Below are 24,158 nucleotides of genomic sequence, written 5' to 3' on the forward strand. Positions count from 1 at the left end.
TGATAATGTTAAGGTTCTGGAGGAACCTTCTATGTGGGAAAAACAACAGCAGTCCATAGTGCCCAGACAGGTAACAGCACTTTCTCACAGTTCCAGTAACTTGACTATGGAAAAATTGTAAGGATTATAAGGATTTATAATTAAAATTATAAATTATTACATATATAGGCATGAAAAGCCTCAATCCCATCTGGTTAAGAGACAACAACACTTAATTTTCTGGTACAGTTTTCAGCTTTAATACAAGCAGATTTGGTAGACAGCAAGTGAGAGAGGTCTCAGAGGAGAAAATGTTTCAGGGGAAGGGATGGAATGTTGCAGTGCCTTCCAGCAAGGCTGCCTTCATGACATGAGACACTTAACCTGAAATGCCCCAGAAACCACAGCAAAGTTGTTAATCTGCACAACTCATTTAAGTCAGGATCAACTCACCAGGTCTATTGTTTTAGCCTTTTTCTTGGATTTATCATCACACCAGGTTTCACACCAAAGCCACTCCTGAGGGAGGGACTTAATGGCTACTTGATGAATCATATTATTGGGAAGATCCTGTACAAATTTTGTAAAATCACATATTAGCATTGAATGGCAACCAGCTTTCCATTCCTTAAACTTGAAAAAAGTTCCCCGCCCCGACTCAAAAAACATATAATACAGAATTATGCCACTACTCTAAACTGGGATGACTTCTAGGAAAATAGATTCCAGAAATGAGCTTGGGAAGGAAAAGCTTTAAGCTGCTATTCTGGCTATGTTCCTTACTTCACTTCTGGGCTTTTTTTTTTTTTTTTTTGACCTTTATTACATAGTCAGGTAGTCTCATCACGAAAACTCTGAACCAAGATGTGGCTGAATGCAGGGAACAGCTTTTATAAATGAGAAACACCTCAGGCAGGTTTCAGGCTTGCTGCACCTACTCTGGCCAGAGTTACAAAGAGCAGGGGCAGTAACTGGCACATCCATTCCTAAGCTCCCTCACGTGTGCACTGTACACTGTATTTTAGAATAAATGTCAGTACTCAAGTATTAGTCACATCTTATTTCGCCACTTCACACTGCTAAATGTGACAGAATAAAATAGCACATATTGCTTGCATGAAAGATGTATAATTTAATGGAAATACAGACATTAGTACCAAAGAATTACATGAAATTCTACAGAGAGCCAAGACATTCAACATTAATTGAAATGCTTTATTTTTAAAAAACTTATAATTTTTGGAAAGTAGTTTATCACCATGTGGAATGTTTTATCACCATTTCAATTCCAAAAGAGGAGAGACTGGTTTTCTGTTGTGCCTCTCTGTCATTATAAATGAAATCACAATTCCTGAGTTAGTACGGTACGTTTAGAAGCTGTCAATTTAGAAATTGTTACATGCAGTGAAAAGTAGAAAGTCAGCTGTTAGTTTCAGGATTTAAAGTAAACAAAAAAAAAAGGAATACAAAAAACCCTCCGAACAAAATTACTGTACTGGAAGTCTAGTTTTTATGTGTAATTTTTTCTCCCTAGGAGTTCTGTACTTATTCTCCTTTGCATTTAAAATCACCACTTCCCCTTCTATCTACTTCGCTTTTGTGGTTTAAGAACCTTAACTACCACCCATGAAGATGGCACTGCTGGCAGATTAGCAGAGAGCTGAGGTTGCTGCTTCTTTGAGAAGGGCAGTGAGCACTCCAGACAGGTATTTAAAACAAAAATAGTAATACAAGAGTTATAATGCATCCTTATCAGTAGATGAAAGCTCTCCAGGTCTCAAATACATTGCACTGTGGTTTGTATTTCCAGGAGTATTGCTGTATTTTGTGTAAGAAGTAGCAATGAAGACAGCAAGTAGTTCCTATCAATACAGTCAAACCAGATTATTATGAAAATACTACTTTGAAATATTCACTTTCCAAAGTAATTCCAATTCCATTCTGCCAAGATTTAGCTACCTTAACATCTGGTCCTTAAGTGGCTTTTGATTTGATCCAACAGGCTTATAGGAGATTTATGCTATCATGTATTAAAGCTGTAATTTGAAATATAAAAATCTTAAAATGAGAAGTTTTAGTCTTTTGAGAACATTAGATAAACCAATTTTCTGAAAACCAGAGTTATGGTGGAAACCCTGTAACCTCTGAATCTTAAAAGGTCTTTCTGAAAGACACCAAGTACATGTGGGTAGGACTGTGTTTGGAGAACACACAGCTCTATCACATCAGGACTCTGCACAGCTGACCAGGGCCAGGAATTCATTCTGTGGTCCAGGAAGATGTGAACTCTGCCTCTTGCTGTTATTTCAGCCTTTTGCTCTTAACATACACTGCTCCAGTTCCAGGTGTCCAGTCTAGTCTGAGTTTTTAGTGTGGCTGTATTCCCACTTTTCTTTGTCCAGTATCATAAGAACTGCTATTTTCAATTCTTACTTTTATTTCTGGAAAAAATAATGCAAGTGGCAATAATATCCTTATGTAAGAGAGAAACTTGCTTGCAGAGCAGGGGTGTGGAAAAGCACTGAGCAATGTGAGCTTTGCTACCATGGGATCCTGTTGCTGCTAGAGGCAGGTAAAAATCTTCTGTGCTTAAGTAATTCCACAAGGAGAACACCAAAAGCAGGGACAATCTTGCTTATGAAGCCTTTTGAGGTTCACCCAAAGTGAGACAAACTCCAGCCACTCCAAGGTGACCATGTACAGCAACCAGAGTGCATTTGCAGTTAACTTACAAAAGAAAATTTAATTTACGTTAATGGAAAAAAAGAGGAAAAAGGAAACAAGCTCTTGCTAAACACGAATATAATTACCATTATCAGAATGTAGGGTTATCATCAGAAAAACATAAATGCACAGAGAACAACTACAAATAAAGGTGAACAGTCCTGTAAGTTGGGTTTTTCCTCGTTTTTAAATTAAAATAAAGCAGCTTTCTGAACTGTGCTCATATGCACTCCTGAAAATAGGCTAAAACAGCAGTAAATGGCAAACCATTTTGGAATTATGTAACATTTATGTTGAGATACAAGACAGTCCATATAAATTGCGAAAGATAAAGACAATAAACCCAAAAATGTTCAAAGCCATAAATACCTGATCTAGATTTGACAGACTGTTTGGATCCTGACTAAGAGCCTGGTACTGGCCCCGAAGCCTGTCTCCAGCTGCAATCTTCCTGAACTTCTTCAGGTCCACAACATACAAGGCACTAAAAGGAATTAAAAAACCCAAAGATGTAAGATTTCTGGTGGTTAACCTTTTTGATAATAGTAATAAAAGTAACAAGAAAGTAAAACACGTTCCCATCCTGAAGGGGCATTTTTCTTTATTAAGCGGCTGAAACTACCATGAAATGGTGAAATCAGTATGTCATCAGAATTCCTGCCTCTTCATCTCTGACTCAAAATGGCTCTTGAATGCCTCAGTGATCAACACCAACACCCAGATTTTAATCAAATTCCCAAACTGCACAAGAAGTGTGTAAGGGGTTGTCCTACCTAATATGGTATTTCCTTTTCCCAAGGTGTGAAGCCCAGTATCCCGATTTCCAGAAGCGGTACCCGTCCATCTCTCTGCGGCTGTCACAGAAAGGAGTGTATCCATAGGGAGCTCCACTCAGGTCTAGGTCTCTGAGCTCTTTCAGGTCACTCCTCACAATCTAAGTAAGAATATCATTTAGTACTGTTTCTGTGAGGGTAGGTATTGCAGCAGGCGTCACAATGTTTAATTTTAATTAAAAAAAAACCCTCAGATGCTACAACAGTGGGGTATAGATAAACTGTTCCACTGGGTGATACCTACCAAATTATTGTTCAAAAAGTATTATTGCTTATTATATTATTAACAGTGGCCATCTGTGTAACACATTTATTGAGTAAATGATATAAAACTGACAGTATTTTTTAAAATCACAGACTAGTGTTTCTGGTTGCCCAATATAAAATTCCTCAATAAAGAAGCATTAACTTCTGAAATCTTCTAATCATGTCCCTTCTAAAGAATCCTCCTCATTTGTTATCCTCCATGGGCACTCCAAAATTATTTCATCATTTGACAAATCCTTGTATCTAATGGTAAAGTAATTTCAAACAAGGGTTTTAGTGACATTTTACAAATGTCCTTTATTTGTTAATCAATCCTTCTTCCATCAAATCCCACTTACCTAATTTATCAGTGGTAAAAAAAGTTTTAGCTACCTGGGAGCAGAGAGAAGTCCTTACAGTAGTTAGGACAGATAACCAGTGTTTCCACATGGTGTATCCAGATGAAATTACAGAGAGCTGCAGTCTGCATTGCTACATCTAAATTTAATTTATTCTTGAGCTTTGGAAAAGGACCAAAATACATCACAATTTGTCTCAAGGTTTTTAATAACCTTGTGATAAACTCATCTGAGGCAGCACTTCGTCTTTCAGTACATTATACCATGTTCATTCCTGAATGAAGGACTGCATGCAAATTTAAAATAGAGATAGGATTAATCTTGAAGAATTTCAGCCATCTAGAAGTTGTTCAAATGGTCCAAATCACCTCAGACACTGGCCATAGTGGAGAATTCCTCTCACAGTCAGCCCAGAGATGGAATCACTCCAATATGCTTTCAGTGAAATGCACCTTTAAGATCACACACATCTCTCCAGATGCCTTTCTCTCCATACAGACAATTTAGGACAACTCAATGTCCACACAACTGAAGACAAGTGAAGTTCTTGCATTTACATTGTGAAACACCGCTGGTTCTGTTTGTACAACTGCATCAGTCTTTTGAGATCAACATCTGAATAAAATGGCCACAGAGAATGAAACTGGATCAATTTAAGCCCAAATTAATTCCTCACACAGATGTATGCCATTATCTTTTCTTACCTGGTCAGCATCAACAAATATTATTTTATCCACAGCCAAAGGGAAAAGAACATCCAGGAAAAGAATCTTGTAGCCCCAGATAATTCTTTGTTTTTCTGTCTGTTGATAAAGCCAGCGGGGCCACTTATACTGGACCAACTCATACTTGAACCCATACTTTTTAGCCATGTGAGGAATTACATCCTAGAAGAAGAGCAAAACCCATCGGGGCACATATATGAGACACACAAGTACTCCAAAGGAAAAGGAGTGAATGTTCCAAGGCAGCTGCAGCTATATTGCCCTTATTGACTATGTAATTTACTATTTTAAAGTGTTCCCTTAGTTTTAGCAGTATCCTCAGCTACACCAACAGAAATAGCATTTCATGCAAGTTCTTGGAGACTATCAAAAGAGAATAAATTATTATAATTTATCACTGGGCTTCATGTCCCAGAAGAGAAGAAACTTCTACCTAACACTGGTATTTAACAGATTCAGGGATTATTTTCCACTGTGAAAATGTAATTTAAATTATATAATTAGTCAACTGCAATACTGCAATTAAAAAAAATTACTTAAAATTTTAAAGAAAAAAAAAAAAAAGAGGAAGACTTCTCTCCTACCTTAAACGTTGGGGAGAGATAGTTTTTCAGAAACCAAAATTTAACTGGTGTTTTTGTATGACGTAGGACAGAAAGCATCATAATTCTGTGGAAATATAAGTCTACAATAAACAAACAAATACACACAGGTCATTAAATTTCAACTGCATTTAGAAAGTACTAAAACTCTAACTACAATTTCTTTAACCCAATTTAAGTAGAAATTTTTATCTACTTCTAATTAAAAGCTTTAAAGAGCTTGTGTTCAAGGGTCCTTTGAGATGGCCTTATTTCAACCAGATTGGCTAATCAATAGTAGAAGGAACAATTTCGTAAGTGGATCTATTAACATGTTTTATTCTAGGAGCGGTGCCTGACAAAATTAGAATAATGGTTAGTACCTTAAATATTAACTTGGCTACTGAAATAACTTATTTTCGAATCTATTGGTTGAGTCTAATAGGTTGCTGAAAAGAAAAAAAGCAAAGTTCAAGTCAGATCCTCACCTGAAAACCCTTAATAACTATACGAATCACTATTGTGGGTTCAATTCTTTTTCACTATCATGGCCTTTGCTGTAACCAGACAGATAAGCAGTGACTTACAACCTTACAAGAGGTCAAGTGTGCCTTAAAATCAAGACATAATGAACTCGAAAATAAGACAAAGCAGCAAGCAGGATGTTTTAATATTACTTTTTCTCCTTTAAACTAAATGTGTCTTTCCCTTTCTGAAGATGGTTGCAGGCTGAAGGAAAGCAACACAATGCTCAAATTTCAGATGACTCAGCCATCAAATCATGAGTGCTCAAATCAGAAAAGTAACACAGATGGTCTTGAAGAGGTCAGGCAACACTGTAGCAATTCCTTAAAAGCAGTCACTGCTCACTGAAAGGACCCTGAGATAAGTAAGGCCATATGCACACCTAGTAAATCCACTTTGTATGAAATACAAATAGCTACAACTCCAATGAAGTCACTTCTGTTGTGTCTTTACACAGAAAGGCTGAACTTCATCTTTTATGCTTGTACTTCACACATGAAAGACATTTTCTGTCTTCAAAGAATAATGGAATTTTTGAACATCTGTATGTTCAATCACTTTGTTCTTAAAGATTTAGTTCTCACTGAATACAACTTTTCTCAGTTTTGAAAATGTATTATTTAGATGTTGTTTAAAAAGTCCATTTCTTTAGGTTGCTTAGTTTTACTAAAAAAATGTAGTTTTGCTATGAAATTCTTGTTTCCCCTTTTACCTTTTCTTACCTTAAAAAACGTTCATATAAATGGCCTGAAGCAACAGAAAAAATGTTAAGAATATCACTTTTCGTTTCCTTCTCATCAGTTGGAATTTCTTCTGAAAATCTAAGAATTATTATAAATAATTATACAGTGTAAAAATTCTGTAGAAAAAAAATCCTACTAAATTATCATTAAGCTCACAGAGAATGAAAAATAAGAAAACACACAAAAGAAATACACATTTGTTTACACATTAAGTGTAAACAAATACATTTATGTTCTACTTGCACTGCACATGCCTAGGCTTAGGAGTTAGAACCTTCCCCAGAATACTCTCATAACTTTCAGAGGATTTCCCAGTGTTGTTCACAACACTTGTTGAATTGTTCTTCAGATCACTCTGACTCCTCTCCCTAGAAGCTAACCTATGTATTCAAGGTATGTTGCACAGAGGTTTCTGTTTCTGCTGCACAGCACTCTTTGCTTGTTTTGAATACCAAAGTCTACCAGGGCTGGTTTTTAATCATGTGCCTGCCAGCACACAGAGGCAGGGGATGGTGGCTGCAGTCTCCCTCAGGCACTGCTTCAGAGATCTCAGAACTGCAGAGCCAGACTGGTTACAGTTATCAAATGGTTATCAAGCCATTTGATACTGCTGGAAATTTACCTCAAGTCTTTTTTGTGAGGTGAGTCATTCCTCACACACTCAGACTGCATGAGTCACTCCTATTACTTTTTCTTCTTTTTCTTTTATATCCCTTTTAAAAGTATCTTTTAGAAAGTGTAAAAATAGGTATCCTCATAATCTTTAAGAGCAAATAAGACAAGTCTCAGATCTCCAATGTATTCAAAAGAATTCAGATCACTCCACTGATACAAAGCTGAAACCTCAGAAATAGCTGAGAGGCTGCGATGTGTTTAAGTGGTGTGAATAATCCTTTGAGAAACCCACGTTCTATTCACTCAGGCATGGGAACAGAGAGAGACGTCAGTGGAGTGGCATTGTCTGCATGGTGTGGCATCTTCAGACAAGACAGACAACCTCTCAACCAGCACTGAACTCTCACAGGCTAAACAGACTGCACTTCACAGGTCCAAGCAGTCTGTCCCCTTTCTTCCTGACTTTCTGTCCCATGTCTTATATTTAGTGATAGCAGGACTGAAAGAATGTCAAGTTCTTTATAAAGCAGCCATCACACGTGAAAAAAGAAAACTGGGGATTGATGCGAGAATCTTGAAAATATTGATTCTGTAAAGCTTTACAGAAAGCAGAAATTTCCCAAAGCTGCTGGGCTGACCTGTAAGGTCAGGTGGGAAAAGCAGTCAGTTGGAGAAGGGCAGCTCAAGCATGAAAAGGTTTGGGCAAAGTGGTGTGCACATCTCCCATGTTAGAGCACATGTGGGCTCCTGTAGTGAACAGTGTGCTGGAGGATATTCTTTTCATTCTGGGATAACAATAATGAAGGGTATTTGACAAGATCCTACATGGCAAAAGGCTGACAGCCTCAAATCATGCCCTTGAGCCACAACCTTGAATCACTGGCAAGAGCAAATAAACTTCACTGGGTGAGGGGCTTCCTTGGCCCAGCCAAGCTCAGAGCATGATAAATGCCACTGTGATAAAAGGCAAGCCCTGAAAGGTTGAGAGATCTCTGCCCTAGTAACCTTCTTAGAGGGAGTTAAGATTTTGATCTCTGCACATACATCCTCTGATGCAGCCAATTAGAAGTGGGAAGCCTGAAGTCAATGAAAAATTCCTTCAACTAACATCATTCTTCAAAAGAGGCTTTGTGCAGCAATGTGGGTCCAGTGTGGAAGACATTTTTCAGAGTTGTAGCATAGTAGTCTGGGAGGGTCTCCGAATCTACTCAATACGGCTACAAACTGAAAAAGGGGAAATTTAGCTTAGATAGCAGGAAGGAATTCTTTAGTGTGAGGGTGGTTAGACATTGGAACAGGATGCCCTGGGAGGCTGTGGCTGCCCCATCCCTGGCAGTGTTCAAGGCCAGCTGGATGGTGCTCTGAACAAGCTGGTCTAGTGGGAGGTGTTCCTGCCTGTGGCAGGGGGTTTGAGACTAGATGATCTTTAAGGGCACTCCCAACCCGTAATATTCTGTGATTCTATTATATTGTAACAGTAAAATCATCTGTGGATAAATGGTGATAAACATAAAATCAGCAACAGACACTCAATATGATCTCAGGCCTGTAGGTACTTGTGGAAAAAGAGGCCTTATCATGAGACATTTTAAAGCTGAACGGAAGCCAGTCCTGGATCTACCAAGAGAGGTGTGTGTACAGGACTGACTGGAGCCAAGTGATTAGTAGATAAAGTAGAACTGCTGTGTCTTTTCTTTATTTTCCTTAGCAGTCTGTCACTGACAACCATTGCCCAAGCTACTGAAAACTGCAGAAAACCTTTTTTGAGTCTTGTTCAAAACAGAAAATTAGAAGTTATGAGCCCCAAATGTAATGCTTGAGATGCTTATCTCAATTACTTACAGAACTCAAACTTTAAAGTACAAGGTAAAAAACACTTGACATTTCATAAATTATGTCCAGCAGCAGACAAGCAGCATTGGTCTGCTTATTGATGTTCAGTTTGACATATCTGAGTACCACATAACCAGCTGAGATTTTCACATTGAGACTGATTTCCTGCCACAGCAAAATGAAAAAACAGCCAAAAGAGAAAATGAAAAGAAACTGGAAATATAAAGGAGGGATTAAGAAGGGAATAAAAAAGGAGATTTACATGACATTATAGCTTGTCTTTCCTCCTTTTTATTTACATCATAAATCCCATGGAGAGTTTTTTTTACACATTTGTATCACTACCAAGTAAGAAAATTTACTTGTTATGAGTAATAATAAACATGTCCTGGAACAGCTGAATTAGAATCAAATTATGCATTACCTTGCAACTGATTCCACATTTCCTTTTTTCCCTGGTGTTCCATCTGTAAGAAGCTCTTCATTCACTTTATCAGGCTTTTTCTGTACCTAGTCAGTAAAAGAAATGCCTTTGTGCAACTTGGGAAGGCAGTTGATAGTAATTACTACTTGTATTGTGATACCTAACTGTGGTGTACAAACTGGCTAGGGCCACTAAGTATGGTGATTAATAAATCAGCCAGCAGATTTCAAGCCCTCTGTACATCTTTATGTAAAAAACAACTACAAGTGTGGCGAATTTTATCTAATTTTCCTCCCTCAAAAGTTTGTGATCCAGCCATTAGCTGGCAGAGGCACAGCACCTCACAATGGAACTTACCTGAGAGGAAACTGTCATTTTCAATAAGCCCTTCACAAAGAGAAAGTGACACATTTGTCACTGAAACATAAGCTCTCTTGCATCCAACTTAAGCAATTTCTGCTGTCTTATCCAGATGCTTCTAACAGCTCAAGATTCATTTCATTTACCACCTCAATCTCCTTGATTAAAAGAAATCTAATTGCTTTTGAAAACCAAATAGCTTCTAACACCCTGAATGTGTGAATCTAATCATATTAACTGCACATGTTTATACTGTCAAGCTAACACAGATTTCTGTTGACACTACATCATGAGTCTTTTTAACCAATGCCCCTGCAGCCACATCCTGCGTATCAGTGAAGTGATTCTAGAGTTCAACTGATGGCAGAGCTTACATATTCTAGTTATAAGCTCAATACATACCACCTTTCATACAGAATAATATTCCTATTTTGGCTCAAAATAGGAAAATTAGGCACCCTTTCACCCATTCTCTGTGGTTTAGAGACAGGCTCATCGTGCTACAGTCTTACACATTTTCCCTGGCTTCTGAAAACTTTTCAGGAACAGGACCGAGGAAGAGACTCACGTCTGGTGTTTTTAAATATTTACAAATTTCTTAAAAATATTTAAAATATATATAGGAAAATATAGTGTATTATGAGGATCTTTCTCCTCAATGTAAGAGGTGCTTCATTAGCTAGTTTTGATGCATCTAATGACAGTAACAATTTTGTTGACAGATGTGGCTGCCTAGGGTAAAATTTAACACAACTAATTTTGACATCCACTGTGGAATCTGGACTTTGCGTAAAATCTCTCCTAAGTCACTGGAGAGAAATGGATGTCTCAAAAGGTCATTCTCTTGGTTTAAATCCATTTTTAAGCAGGGAAGAGCAGTCCTTTGGACTCTCTCCTGCTAAGCAGAAAGGGAATTTAAGTCACCAAAACTACACACCTTGGTCTAGATGAGATAAATGTTATCTATGTTTAAAAGCTATTTAACAAATCTCCCACACAATTAGTATACCCTGATTGGATCAAATTAACTACATTAATTTGCACATCCTTCTCTTTAATTATACAAAATCTAAATTATATATTTCAGTGTACATGTTTCAATTAAATATAGCCTGAGACACATAAGCATAAGTAGTATTTCATATCAGGGAACACTGCATACATACTTGAACTTTGATAATTTTGCTTCTGAAGTTGTTTAATACCACAATAACGTCTGTCAGGTCAGCTACAGAATCTGTTCCTTCATGGCTGTGAGGAAAAAAAACCCAGGCAAATGTACTGTCTCATTAAAACATGCATTGTTACTTGGGTTTAATCAGAGAATAAGGTTTAGAATTGCTGCTATTTACAGAAAAAAATTACTTCACTTGCATCTAATTATATTTTAACTTCAAAAACTTTGAGTTTTACTCATCACTGGACATTGTCCACAGTCGTCGCCTTCACTTTTTAATTTGAATTTTCATAGGAAATTTACTAATCAATGAAAAACTGCAGTAACCTAGAGCTAAACACATTATTATGCATTATATATATATAATATTCAAATATTAAACAACAATTTTTCAAATATGGAAAACATCTTAGGAATTGTGTGATGGCATTAAGTGTACTTTTAAAATAGATCTGCTTTTAATAGAGGGAAGGCTTCATCACAGTGCTGAGATAGTGAATATTGGCTTTAAGCTGGCTGGCTTTGGAAGTTGTACCCCTGAAGACACAGCTGTGCAAGCACCACATGAACCTCTGCCCTACTGAGCATCACTTAAAAGCCATTCAGGTGTCTCCAAACTACTGCAGTCCCAAGAGTAGCTAATATGAAAAATGTTACTGGGATACATTATAATAACAACATAATTTTCAAATTTTCTTGCTTTTACAACTCAACAGCCTATGTGTTTCCCCTTCAATCCCTTCAGTCTTTTATCAGCATTATGTGGGTTTCTCTTGCTAAAGCTACCCCCACGAAAAACGGGTTTAAGCAAGTAATCTGCTACCCCTTATGCTTCATTTTTTTCTCTAGAAAGAAATATTTAAATCTTGTTTCAATGTGTATCATATCACTTACCTGAACACTGCAGGATTTTACACACTCATTTAATACAGTTTTTTGTAAAATGTGCCTGTAATCACTAAGTCTCATGGAGATGGCCTATCCTTGTACCAAACAACATTCAGAATTATGTGAACTTTTCCACTCTCTATTGTGGTTTTGTTTTCACACCGTTAAAATATCATACATATGCACACCCAGCCAACGGTATTTGCATCACAGGGATGTATACTGCTCAGATATTAATTCCATTTTAAATAAAGTGTGCCACTAAGAAGTTCAAAAATAGTAAAATTTGATCCAAACACGAACTGTTGATAGCAGCATCCAACCCCATGTTTCATTTTTGCCCCCAGTGTTCACACAACCAATATTTTCTCTGTTATTCCCTCAGTTACCTCAAAATCCCTATGCTATGAATTTTGTAGGTAGATACAGAGGATTCTGCTGATAAAGAGGATTTTCCAAAGTCTTTGCAATATTCTCAGAGTGTTTGGTTTGGATGTAAATTCAACAACATTGCTTTGTCTCCCTAAATCTCTTTCATGGATGCCTCCCTGTGGGCTCCATCTTTACTGAGTGCCAATTGTTTTACTCTGCACAGAACTCAGTCTGATCAATGGATGAACAACCTTTTTAAATCCAAGCCAAACATCTTGCATACTGACAGCACTATGACATATGTAATAACAGCTACCTTAATATTATGTAATTGTGAAAAGCTAAACATGTCTAGCAGACTATTTATGTCCCAACTTTAACTTCAAAACACTTAGATGCTTTTAAACAAATATAAGTAAGTACCAATATAATACAAATTATAATTTCCCATATGGTTAAACAAAAGAATTTGGGTTCAAGAAATGGAGATCCTTTAAAACCTCAAGCCCAAGAAACAAACATACAACTCCTTGCCTAAGTTATAAAAGATATACCCTTTCAGCCAGGCAGTCTGCATGACATCCAAATATTATATAATAATATTATATTTTACATCTAATGTATCTACCTGCCTTTTTAAAAAGTAAAATATTAATGAGGATTTTATATGTATCTTTAGCTATAAATAATTTTCTGCAAACTTATCTTGCAATACCTGTTTTCCCACCAGCATTGAAGTCCCAATAATAAGCAGCGCTCAGATTATTGCTGAGTGTAACAACTTTTATTTTCCTAATATTCATAAGAATTTATTAATAACAAATTGATTTACAACCATGACTGCATCAATATAATGATCTTTGTTAGAAGCAGTCTTTAAGAAGAAAGAGGCACCTTATTTCAAATGTTATGTATTTACATATAGTAAAAATAAATTACTTTCAACTATGAGAGAAGCAAGTAAGATAAATAGTGAGATGCAGAACATTCAAAAACTCCCTTTATAATGTACAGGCCTGTGCCTCAAAAAAAAACAGGTTCATCTCACAGTTCAACAGGAGATGGTGTGACTAATATATATGGATGGAGAATATAATGCACTAGCTCTTGGCAAAATTCCATCCTATCAAACAGCTGCCTGACTTCTGACAGCAACTTCATACTGTTAATACTGTCAAAGAAATATCAAAGATCCTGGTGCAGCCCCAGAAACATACTTTTCCTGTTGTACTTTAAGTCTACAGTTAGAATAATAAATAAATTACATTGTTTAGTCCTCATGAGGTATTAGTTTTTAGCAACTTAGCTGAGTTCAATTAAGCCCATTTGTGTTACAGAGGGGAAAATGCCCAAAACTGCAGCAGATAAATTAAATTTTCTTTGATCCAGGCTAGAGTGTAGAGTGGTTTTGTTTCATTTTGTTTCATTATTTAACCCAACTGCACTTCATTATTTTATTCTTAAACCAGGCTATCTTATGTAAACCACTTTATATTTCTTAAGAATGAAATGCTAAATTAGACAAATGGTACAGATCCAGTTGGTGGAAATCAGGTGAATCTCTAAGGGAAAGGACTATGTTTTTCAACAGATTGTAAGTGATTTCTGGAAAAAAAAATTGAAAAGTGCAAACAAATAGAAATAATCTAACATCCCATTCATATTTCTCCCTGTAACACCAATATTAACTAAATGTTCAAAACCACAAAGAGGTTCATCAATTTTTTTTGTTTTTTAATAGTAGCTGATAATTAACAACATATGGAACTATGTATTCCTGGGCTTTAAGTAATAATAAATATTTTATAAGAAACAGACCTATTTCAAACCACACAATTACTTTGAGGGGGAAAAGAGGTATCAGGAAAAAGGAAAAAAAAGGAAAAACTGAAGCTGAAATTAAATAAAAGAATACTGCTCCTCTGGAAGTGATTAGATCTAAAGCTTCAAGAGAAAGCTCTCATAGGCTACAGGTCTATTCTTTTACATAAAACATAAGGAAAAGGTGATTCTTCTAAGGAATAGTTAGAATGATGGTGAGCATATATATTCCTTTGCATGAAAATCAACCATGGTAATTACACATCTAGAAGCCTTGGAGATGTCACCTAACTGCCAGTTACAGGAATATAACTTCCCTTCTATGGACAGAGGTTTCTCCCAAGAGAGGGAAATGTGGCGCAGTCAACATGCAGCCAGGGCCTCAAAATCAAGGGTGCTTTGATATCCTAAGGTGGAGGTGTAACCACAGCGATCCTTAGATGACTTAGACAACTAAGAAACATTCAGAATTAATTGAATAGTCTAGAACTGAAATGACTACAGTGCTCCTGTTAAAAAAACATGCCACCTATAAATATACTGCATTCAGAGGCATCCTCAGGGCTGAAAAAAAATATGAGAAGGAAATCTGTGGTACTTCCTCCAGATAGTTCTGGAGATAATTCTGGAGAGCAATGCTCCATTGTACATACTCTTGAAATTACGTATTAAGTATGTTGGGAATGCCAAAATATTAATCAACATGAGTGACATTTCTACAGAACTTTGTGCAGTCATTGTGTGATAATGCTAACCATGCATGGAACTGACAGGAAAAGTGTTTAGCTGTGCAACTGTATAGTAAGGGACACTGCCAGCATCTAGTCTAGCTGAGCAGCTTCGGTTTATTATGCATTAACATACTGAAATGCCTTCAAAAACACATGAAGCCATCAAACAACAACTAACAATACAAGGAAATAAGGTATCCCTCACAAACTTTAAATCATCATTTCCATCTTACACTTTTTAATGCTATCTTTGCTCACTTTCCTTCAGTGTTGTCAGATCTTTTCAAAATATGTTGCACTTTCAGAATAATTTTTGTTTCCAAATGATGGATTCATACTTACGAAGAAACCTGATAAATCTCCTCAGATCTTCCTTTACGCAATCTCAACGTCCAAGCACCTGGATTTGCTTTCAGCTGAAAATACCCCTAAGTAAAAAGGACAGGCACTTGTTCTGATTGCATTTCAGATTCAGCCATCTTTATATACAAAAAAAAACCTGCTCAACATTTATACTAGCCCTGAAAGAAGTGTGCCAGTGATGCAACAACTATCACCTTTCCTGCACGTCCGTTTTAATGTCTTTCAGTGCTCTGTTTTTTCTAGCTGAATTTAAGTTGCATACAAAAACTCCACCAAGGACAGTAGTAAAAGAGCACCAAATAAAAGAGCAGGAAAGAAATAAATTATTGAACAGACCTAAATTGAAAAGCTTCTTTGAAATGTAAAATTTTTGTCTGGAACAATTTCCCAAGTCAACACAATTCCTTCCCATTTTAGGAACACTGTAAACAGCTATCGCTATGTTAAAGTCACAGAGAGCAAGTTTTGAAATGTGAAGAATTGTTAGAATTTCATCATGCCAAACACCATCTACTGTTGAGTCCGTATTCAATACTTGTGCAAAAATCAAAGATTCACAATTTATTAAGCATTTCCTTCCTTATGATACAGTATTAACAAGGACTAGTGAACAGCAGAGAGGTAAAAGGTCTTATTCATCAAAATCCTTCTCTATCAAATTCCCTTAGCCAATAGAAAATAAATCTTTCACTTCAGAAGTCACATGGTCTTCGGTTCTACAGACTGCCAACATGAAAAATAATTACTTTGCAAGATGAGAGAAATTCTCAGGTGTGGGTATGTCCAATCAAGGCTCTAGGAACTCACCTGAAGCATCTAAAATGGGTGTCTTCTTTTGCCTGGATCATTGTGTAACAAAAAGGATCACTTTAGTCAGAACGTGAATCATACCCTACATTTTGTCAGGGAATCTCAGCCTGAATATAACTGCCTCCTACCACCTACTAGAAGCAATTAGGCTGCCACTTTAGGCACTTCAGGCAAGAGTATAAAATTAGGCTGTATTCAAACTTATACTGCATCACAGGAGAGGAGCCGGGGGGAAAGCTCAACAAATTGGAGATGAGCTCAGCTCCAGGATGTGCCTGTTACTTTTAGCATTACTAAGCTTGCAACACAGAGAAATGGCTTTAAAGAACAAGATGCTCATGAAGAACTCTCACAAAAAGTGTGCAATTGTAATGACTATTCCTGTACTAAGTACTTACAAGGTTGGCCATCACAATAGTATCAACCATGACAGGATTCTTCTTTGTGCCCAGAGTGAACTGTAACCCTCGAGGAGGTTGTCCAGTTGTCACATCAAAGCAATGTCCTTCAAGCAATATATATTCCAGCTCATATTCTGCTATAACTGCCCCTTTTATCTATGGAAGGAATGCTTCATCAATATATTATGTCACTTAACCATGTGGGAAAAGCAAAATATCACAGCCACAAACATGTTGTGTAGGATTTACCACAAGGTAACTCCCACAGTCGAAACAACCCAAGAAAAGTCCATCCAGAAGGAACTTCACTCAGTTATAAAACAGGTATCCAAGACAAAGAGGAAAGATGACTCTCTGGAAGGACCTTCCCTCCACTGACTGTTGAGGAAGCTGGGGCACCTCTGCCTTGGTAAGGTAAATCCCAGCTTTACTCTCAATATTACCCTCAATATTTTGCATAAGCTTATTGACTCAAACAAATCTAGTAATTTTGAAGATGGGGGATTAAAATAGAATTAAATAATAATTGAAAGAATTGTGAACTAAAAGATGGTGAAATACTTTTTGAACTATGTTAATAAACAGACATATATTCCAGTTTATATGAAGATTTATCTAGGTTACAAGAACTAGGTTTCCTATCTAGGAAACACAAAGAATCCTTTAATTGCTTCACTTTTATCTTAAATGTAGTATTTCTCTAAACACAAAGCTCAACATAGCAGGTAAATTGCTTTAACTTGTACTTTGCATTCTGATTTTTTTCTATTTCATTACTTTCCTTTGAGACTTTTCTTTTAAGAGAGAAAATGAAGATAAGGTGATGACAATAAAAATAGTATAATATTGCCTAAATAATCAACTGCCAAAGAAAGTATTTCTGGAGAACAGACACAAGACAAATCTTGCAACATTTCCCCTTCCCTCTTGAAGTAGAGGGGCCAACACAAGTTTTACAGTGTTTGCAATCTATTACTTACTTCCTGCAAATGAATGTTATCAAGGTCACAGGAACTGTTTACTGCTTCAACCAACCAGCTTTCAGGAGTGATCATGTTTAGGGTCAAAAGAGGTGATTCTGGCAATTCTAGGAATTTTGCTACAGGCTCAGAAGGAAGGTGCTTATTGATTCCGTAAGTTAATTCTGGTTCCAGAACAAAACGATAAAAGCTGTTGAAAAAAAAGTGTGACAAAACCCCAACTATTAGTGAAATACGTGAAGTTCAAACATGAAGCTGTTCTAAAATATTTTCAAATATAGTGAGTATTTACCAAGTATGATGAAATTTGGAGGCAAAGTAGCTCTTTATTCTTTTAGAATATCATCAGACAATACCTACAGCATCTGAAATGGGCTGGTAGATGAACACAGACTATTCACTTTTGGTGATTTTTCTGTGGATGTGCCTATTTTCCATTAACACTCTAAAGGCTATGAACGTGAATACCCAAGAGGTGCATCTACATAGCTTGACTGTTAGCAGCCTTGAATTCTCAGAATCTGTGTCACTGAATTATGCAGAAGGACTAACCTCTGTTGGGTATAAAGTCTTTGAGAATGGCTACTGTCACTAGCAGCAGCAAGTACAGAGCAGAGGAAGGGTAGGGTTTCTCTGCTCCCTCTCCAGCTCTTACCCCAATTATTCCATACATAAAAGTTCTCCCAAACACAAGGAAAGAAGCAGGCACCAAGACCTGCAAAGTGCCCAGCTTCAAAAGCCATCATAATGATGTTCACACAAGAAGACACTCAGGAGAATGGTAATTAAGACCCTCTTGTGGAACATGAGATGTGAGCAGTTCCTCTCAGAATGCATAAAAACTAAGGACTTCTGTTTTGTGGGCAAATGATTAATTCTCCAACCCACTGGCTAAAAGACAGGCACCACCACCAGCCTCTTTCACAGGCAATTGGTAATATAGGTGTTAAGATTATAGGTAAAATACCTGCCAAGGAGATGGCTGTGCTTAAACATTTCTCTTAGAGGGAAAGAAATCCTCTTGGAGGGAATTAATTTCAGTATAAGTGTCTATCACTGAATTCGTGAACCGTGATTTTTACACACAGATAAAAGAAACTGCAATTTATAGTAGATAAATTCAGGCTATCATATTCTTAATGAAATATAACATCATCTCAATATAACAAATGCAGAGTGTATATTTATTCAGATGAATTTAATTCCTAGGAGTACTGAATCTGTACAATTCATTACACAAACAGTGGGCTGTAAAGAAGGGAACAACTAATACAGATAATCCCCCTCTGCAACTTTTCACAGGCATAAAAGATTCTATTGATTTATTTAAGGCCTGTTGATGAGAGGTGCATCTGATGGACTAGATCACTTCCCTGTGATGCTTGACACATTAGAACAAGAACTTTAAATAAATGCAAACTGCTTAGGTAAAATTCAGTGAAAAATGAGTCAACAAAAAGAATTCAGAAACATAAAGCAATGTTTACTTTTTAAGAAAATATACACTATTAAGGCTGTTTTTCCAAAATGAGCATCACAAGCTACGAACTACTAACCTCTTCAGTGGCACTTCAGACAGCTTAGATCTGCAGTTCAAAAATAACCTGAGTTTCATATTGATAATGTCCTTGAGTACCTACAGAAAAAAAAAATCTCTGTAAAAAATGGTTCTTGGTAACCACCAAACTTTGAAAATAAGCCAAAGTTCCCCTTGTGACATTCTGCATTTCTCAATTGTCAGCAGGAATCTAAAACTTTTTAAAGATGTAAATTTATCTGTACGTTAAAGGTTATTGTCAGATATTGAAAATAAAGATATGCCCTTTCCTAAAACTGCATGATTTAGCATATGATATTCTTGATAGTCAAAATATTAATGTCTTCTCCTACCCATGCAGCTTTTACAAGAGCAGCACCCTCCATTTTCCAATGCTTGAGTAAATGATATTATCACTCGTTACCTTCTGATTTTAAAACACTTTAAGGTCTCCAAGTACAACACATGCCTTTAATTCAACAACCAGTCTTAAAACAATTGCTTTCACTCTTATTAAAATAGTTGTATATGGAAAATTGTTAAATATAGTGAAGTTCAAAGAACTGTTTTAATACTCAATTACTTAATAACTTTAAATGTCAACAATAGATCAACAATATATTAAACCATTCAATTAAGTTCAAAACATTTTGGTAAGTTAACATATTTCTGTTTTTTTTCTCTCAGTTTCTTTATCTGTTAATTTCTAAAAGAGTAACATTCTGGATGCTGTTATATAGGAACCATAATATTAGGACACTATTTTTTCTTATTTTTGTGAGCAATCTGTTTTGTTTTGCTTAAAGCTAACAAAGTTATTAATTTCTTTAAAGCACTCATAAAAACCTCTATCAAATTACCTTAATTTCTGTGGTTTCTGACACAAAGTGCTTACCTGAAAGCATAAAGCAGCTGTGCTTACATTTATGGATATTAGAAAGGCCAGCAAGACATAAAAACTAAGTTACAACACCAATACTAGTAAGGCTAACATCTAAAATTACTACAATAGGAAATAAATTGGGATCAAAGCAAGACGATAGTCATCATTAAATCTCTCTTTTATCATGATTACGATTTTTCTTTCCTCAGTTCAACCCATGGCTTACACACATTCTTTACTACAATGCTGTAACTTTACTTAGCCCTAGGGACCTGTTCTATTCCTAGTTTCTTATTCTCATCTTTTGTGTCACCTGAATACCAGCACTGAAAAACTACTGAATAAAAAACAAAGAGTAGGGAATAGCATATTGATGTGAACAAGTGAAGAAGCAGGAAATGAAAACCTAAGAGCACTGGAAGCATAAGAAGGGAAACCATTACATGAAATATGTTTAAGACCACCAAAATCAAAATAGAGGTCAAAGTGACTCAAATATCTATCATAGAATCAAGTATCTATCAGATATCCATTCAGAATAAAAAGAATTATAAAAGCCTGTATGGACTTCACCTTCAAACAAAAGAAAACCCTCAACCCAATAGCAAGAATGATTCTTCAGCAATCTGCATTGATAGGTTTCTGTGTATAGAATGAAATTATCTTGCAGAAGGCTGACACACCATCCCAATTCATCAGCTGACCATGAAATTTAGTACAGTAGCCAAAATAAAAAAAAAGTGCCATTCTTAATTAACATTTCAAAGGACTTTAAATAGGAAATGACAAATAAGACAATAATTCATTATCTCTGCGTTTGTCAACAATACAACTTCTGAAATACTGAACTTGGTTCTATTATTTAGGGCTTCTGAGGACACCAGAAAGCAGGGCATTTTAGTTAACACATGAAAATTGTGACAAAATTAGGAAGACTCTTTTAAAGGATACTTTAAGAGTTCAGTCTGTTTACTTTAAGTAAGAAAATTCAAAGAGCATAGAAATTTAGTTCAGGGAACACTGTAAAACATGGCTGAAATATTTCAGAAGGCTTGAAAATTACTCAAAAGCTAGTTTTATTGTGCATGTGCATAATAAAAAGTCATTTGCAAGACACTTACTTGAGTTACCACAACTCATCTGAAAAAGAGTAACTCAGTAAACCATGATTATTCAGTCACTTGGAATTGTTTGTAAACTTCAGGACAATACAGAGCATCTGCACTGAAAACAAACTTATAATAGAATCTTCAATAGAACTGGCAAAATGATGAGAACATCCATGCTTACAGCATGGATCTAAACAAAAATCTGTAATTCCAATACTGAGTTTAACAGTAAGGTTAATTAGCCACTGGAAAAATCTCTGTAGGAGCTCTAATCCATACTCAACTGCTTGGTAATATTTAAATTAGGAACTGATTAAAAAATTATTTCTACTTCAAATGATAATTGTGAAAAAGGAGTCCTCTGACATGCATTATATAGGAAATCAGACTAGATCACCAAAAGAGGCTCCTTCAGGAATTCCCTTTACTTTAGGGATGGAACAGTAAGTCCTCACTGAAGACAGAATGAACAAAGGAAAAAAGGCAGAAGATAACTGACAAAAAAAAAATAAAAGGTTTGATTGTTTTCTCCACGCTTTTGAATTACTGGATTCTTACTGGAACAAGAAAAAAAAAGGTGGATAATCCTAAGAGTATACAGAATAATCTTTCCTCCTGTTTTTGGTGAACCACAATTCTTCAATTTTGTCCTCCATTTTAGCAGAAGGAATTTCTACTTTTCTCACATCACCTTAGAGATGACCTTCATAACTTCAGGACTAGTTAGCTCTTCCATATATTCTGCTGAGAACTTATGTGGCCTAATCATGGAAAAGTTATGGCTGGCATTTAAATATTTACAGTGGACAGTGACTCTACCTTGTCTGGAAATACTTGATGCTGACGTCTGTAACAGAACTTTGAAAAAAGGGAAGCACAGACTATGTGGAAGGTGCTATGTACCTCACTGTGGAGAGGATTAGAGCAGTTCTTATGATACAATCCAGTAGATATTTTAAAAAATAGACAGCAGCTTTGACTGAGTTCTCCTTCATGCTCTGATTCATACTTTCCTCTATCCTGAAACTGCCACTGTCTCAGACTAAGCAGTGAAGTTTAGATTACAGCCTACCTATAGCTATTTACCCCCTCACAATTTCAATTCCACTTAATATGAGTAACTTTTTGTTTGCATTTTTAATTAAAAATACCAAAAGATTTATTTGAAGTAACTATTAAGTGACAGAACGTAATATAATAAGAGTAGTTTCACCAGGGTGAAAAAACCCAATCATTATATGGACATAGTCAATGCAGAATGGGGCAAGAATCACATGTTCTGCCATGGTAGTTACTCAACAACTTTTGCACCATGAATAGTTACCAATCCAACATACTCAGCTCTAATCCAATTATGTAACTGAAAAAAAAAGAGCCTTTAAATATAAATATATTCCAGTGACTCAAGTTTATAGTATTTAAATCACCTATGTAGAGTAAGCTAATCAGAAAGGCATTCATTTAAGAACTTTGAGTTTGGGGTTTGCTGTATTTGTATGTCTGTTTTGTTTCTACAGCAGGAGGTGGTGGCTTTCCAGGTAAAAATAATAATAATTATATATATTAAAAAAATCCAGGCTATTTTTAATTTTTTTAAAATATATTATTGAAAAGTTTAATCTACATTAAAGTACTTCTGGTTTGTTTACTTTCAACAGCATTTCATTACTCTCTCCTAAGGTTGGCTTTGAATAAAACTAGAGCTCCTATGACTCAAGCAGGATCTGCAATAGCTGAACAGCTTGGGACACCATGGGAGTCCTTTGCCTCGGCATGCATGAGAGAGCCTGTTGAGCTCAGAGGAATGGAGGTTTCTGCTCTGAGCTACAAGATCCTTGATGTGATTTATACTCATAATATGAACTTCTGGATAAATGGAGAGTTTCCAGTCCATTTCAACGTGAAAATATTTTCATTTGGTAATATCAAGCTTTCCTTTTCACTGAGAAGGGTGAAATGAGCAATCTGGTTCTAGAGAAAATCTAGTATTCTAGAATCTTGAAACAGCAAAATTTTTCATTAATTTAAAAAAAAGTTTTACTTTGCTCCACTATATAAGAGCGAGCAGATGCTTCAACATTTGACATAAAAGGGTATGAAAATGGGAGGGGGGAAAGCAATTTAAGAATTTATGAAACTTGCATAATTACTGCAGGAAAAGAAAGATAAAATAGGATGCAGCAAAAATCAAGTTGGAGGTTTCAGAATTATAACAGACCATAAAGTGAAGACAAAATTTACATTTTTATGGGAAACTATAAAGGAACCTGAGACACAGTGATATTCTGTAGTAGGTGAAAGAAGAAAATAATTTTAGCAGCTGTGTTTTTAAGACAGTTTCTCTTTCAAAGATCAATAGCTACACACAATGGAAGACTATCTAGATATAGTTGGTAGCATTAATCAACTGAGAAATATCTCTCCAAGAACTGAAAGGTTTATAGTCCAATCTTCTTTTGATGATATTACACATCAGATTTAGACCACCTCATTTAGGTGCCTTGGAAAACTAAGGTAATCTGGTTTAATGGAAAGAAGCACATACTTCCTGAGATTCTGAGATGCAGAAAATTATGTACACGATCCCCTCCTTTCTTTCTTTTGACTGTAGAGAGCACTTACAGGCTCACTTTAAGAGGACTGGGCCATGGGGCATCTGAATTTTATGTTCAAATGAGCTATTCATAATGAAGAACTAGGTCATTCTCAACTTGTTTTACGAATGAAAATAACCAAATACATATCTTACAGGAAAAGAAAAAACAACCAAATTCTGTGTACTCTTTACTAGAATGTATGTGGACATTAGAACAAGTTTAGAAACAACTGAAGTACAAATAAGCAAATTATAAGAAATGACCATCATCTTACAATCAATAAATGGGTCATCTTCTGTGCTTCTCTTGTCAACGGATCCACAACAGCAATGATGTCATAGAATGGATCATGCTCTTGGGGCTCGAATTTTACTACACTGTTTAAAAACAATGACATGAAAACTCAAAACTGAATTTGTTCAAATGACAAACATTTTTAGACACGGATTTGTAGTATCAGCGGCATTTAAGATTTTACTGCTCAAGAAAATATTTCCCTAATTTCAAGCAATAATCATGACTGCTCCCTGTGATACAATTAG

At 36.0% G+C, this 24,158-nt stretch overlaps 1 protein-coding gene across 3 annotated transcripts in view; it reads right to left on the reverse strand.

Moving 5' to 3' along the window:
- Nucleotides 1-24,158, reverse strand: part of UGGT2 (UDP-glucose glycoprotein glucosyltransferase 2) — a 76,508-nt gene that overhangs the window by 2,442 nt on the left and 49,908 nt on the right. For 2 of the 3 annotated variants that reach the window (XM_068182472.1, XM_068182473.1), the window contains exons 25-37: nt 23,891-23,993; nt 19,047-19,126; nt 17,491-17,680; nt 16,508-16,666; nt 15,279-15,364; nt 11,114-11,198; nt 9,588-9,673; nt 6,695-6,793; nt 5,451-5,535; nt 4,846-5,028; nt 3,477-3,637; nt 3,073-3,187; nt 433-549 (exon numbers count right to left, since the gene is read on the reverse strand). In XM_068182472.1, the coding sequence (XP_068038573.1) occupies nt 433-549; nt 3,073-3,187; nt 3,477-3,637; nt 4,846-5,028; nt 5,451-5,535; nt 6,695-6,793; nt 9,588-9,673; nt 11,114-11,198; nt 15,279-15,364; nt 16,508-16,666; nt 17,491-17,680; nt 19,047-19,126; nt 23,891-23,993 (1,549 nt within the window). Of the gene's footprint in view, nt 1-432; nt 550-3,072; nt 3,188-3,476; nt 3,638-4,845; nt 5,029-5,450; nt 5,552-6,694; nt 6,794-9,587; nt 9,674-11,113; nt 11,199-15,278; nt 15,365-16,507; nt 16,667-17,490; nt 17,681-19,046; nt 19,127-23,890; nt 23,994-24,158 lie in introns of those variants that run through there. The other variant, XM_068182474.1, reaches the window with a different exon arrangement.

The sequence above is a fragment of the Anomalospiza imberbis genome, chromosome 2 (genome assembly GCF_031753505.1).
Source record: "Anomalospiza imberbis isolate Cuckoo-Finch-1a 21T00152 chromosome 2, ASM3175350v1, whole genome shotgun sequence".
Lineage (NCBI taxonomy): Eukaryota > Metazoa > Chordata > Aves > Passeriformes > Viduidae > Anomalospiza > Anomalospiza imberbis.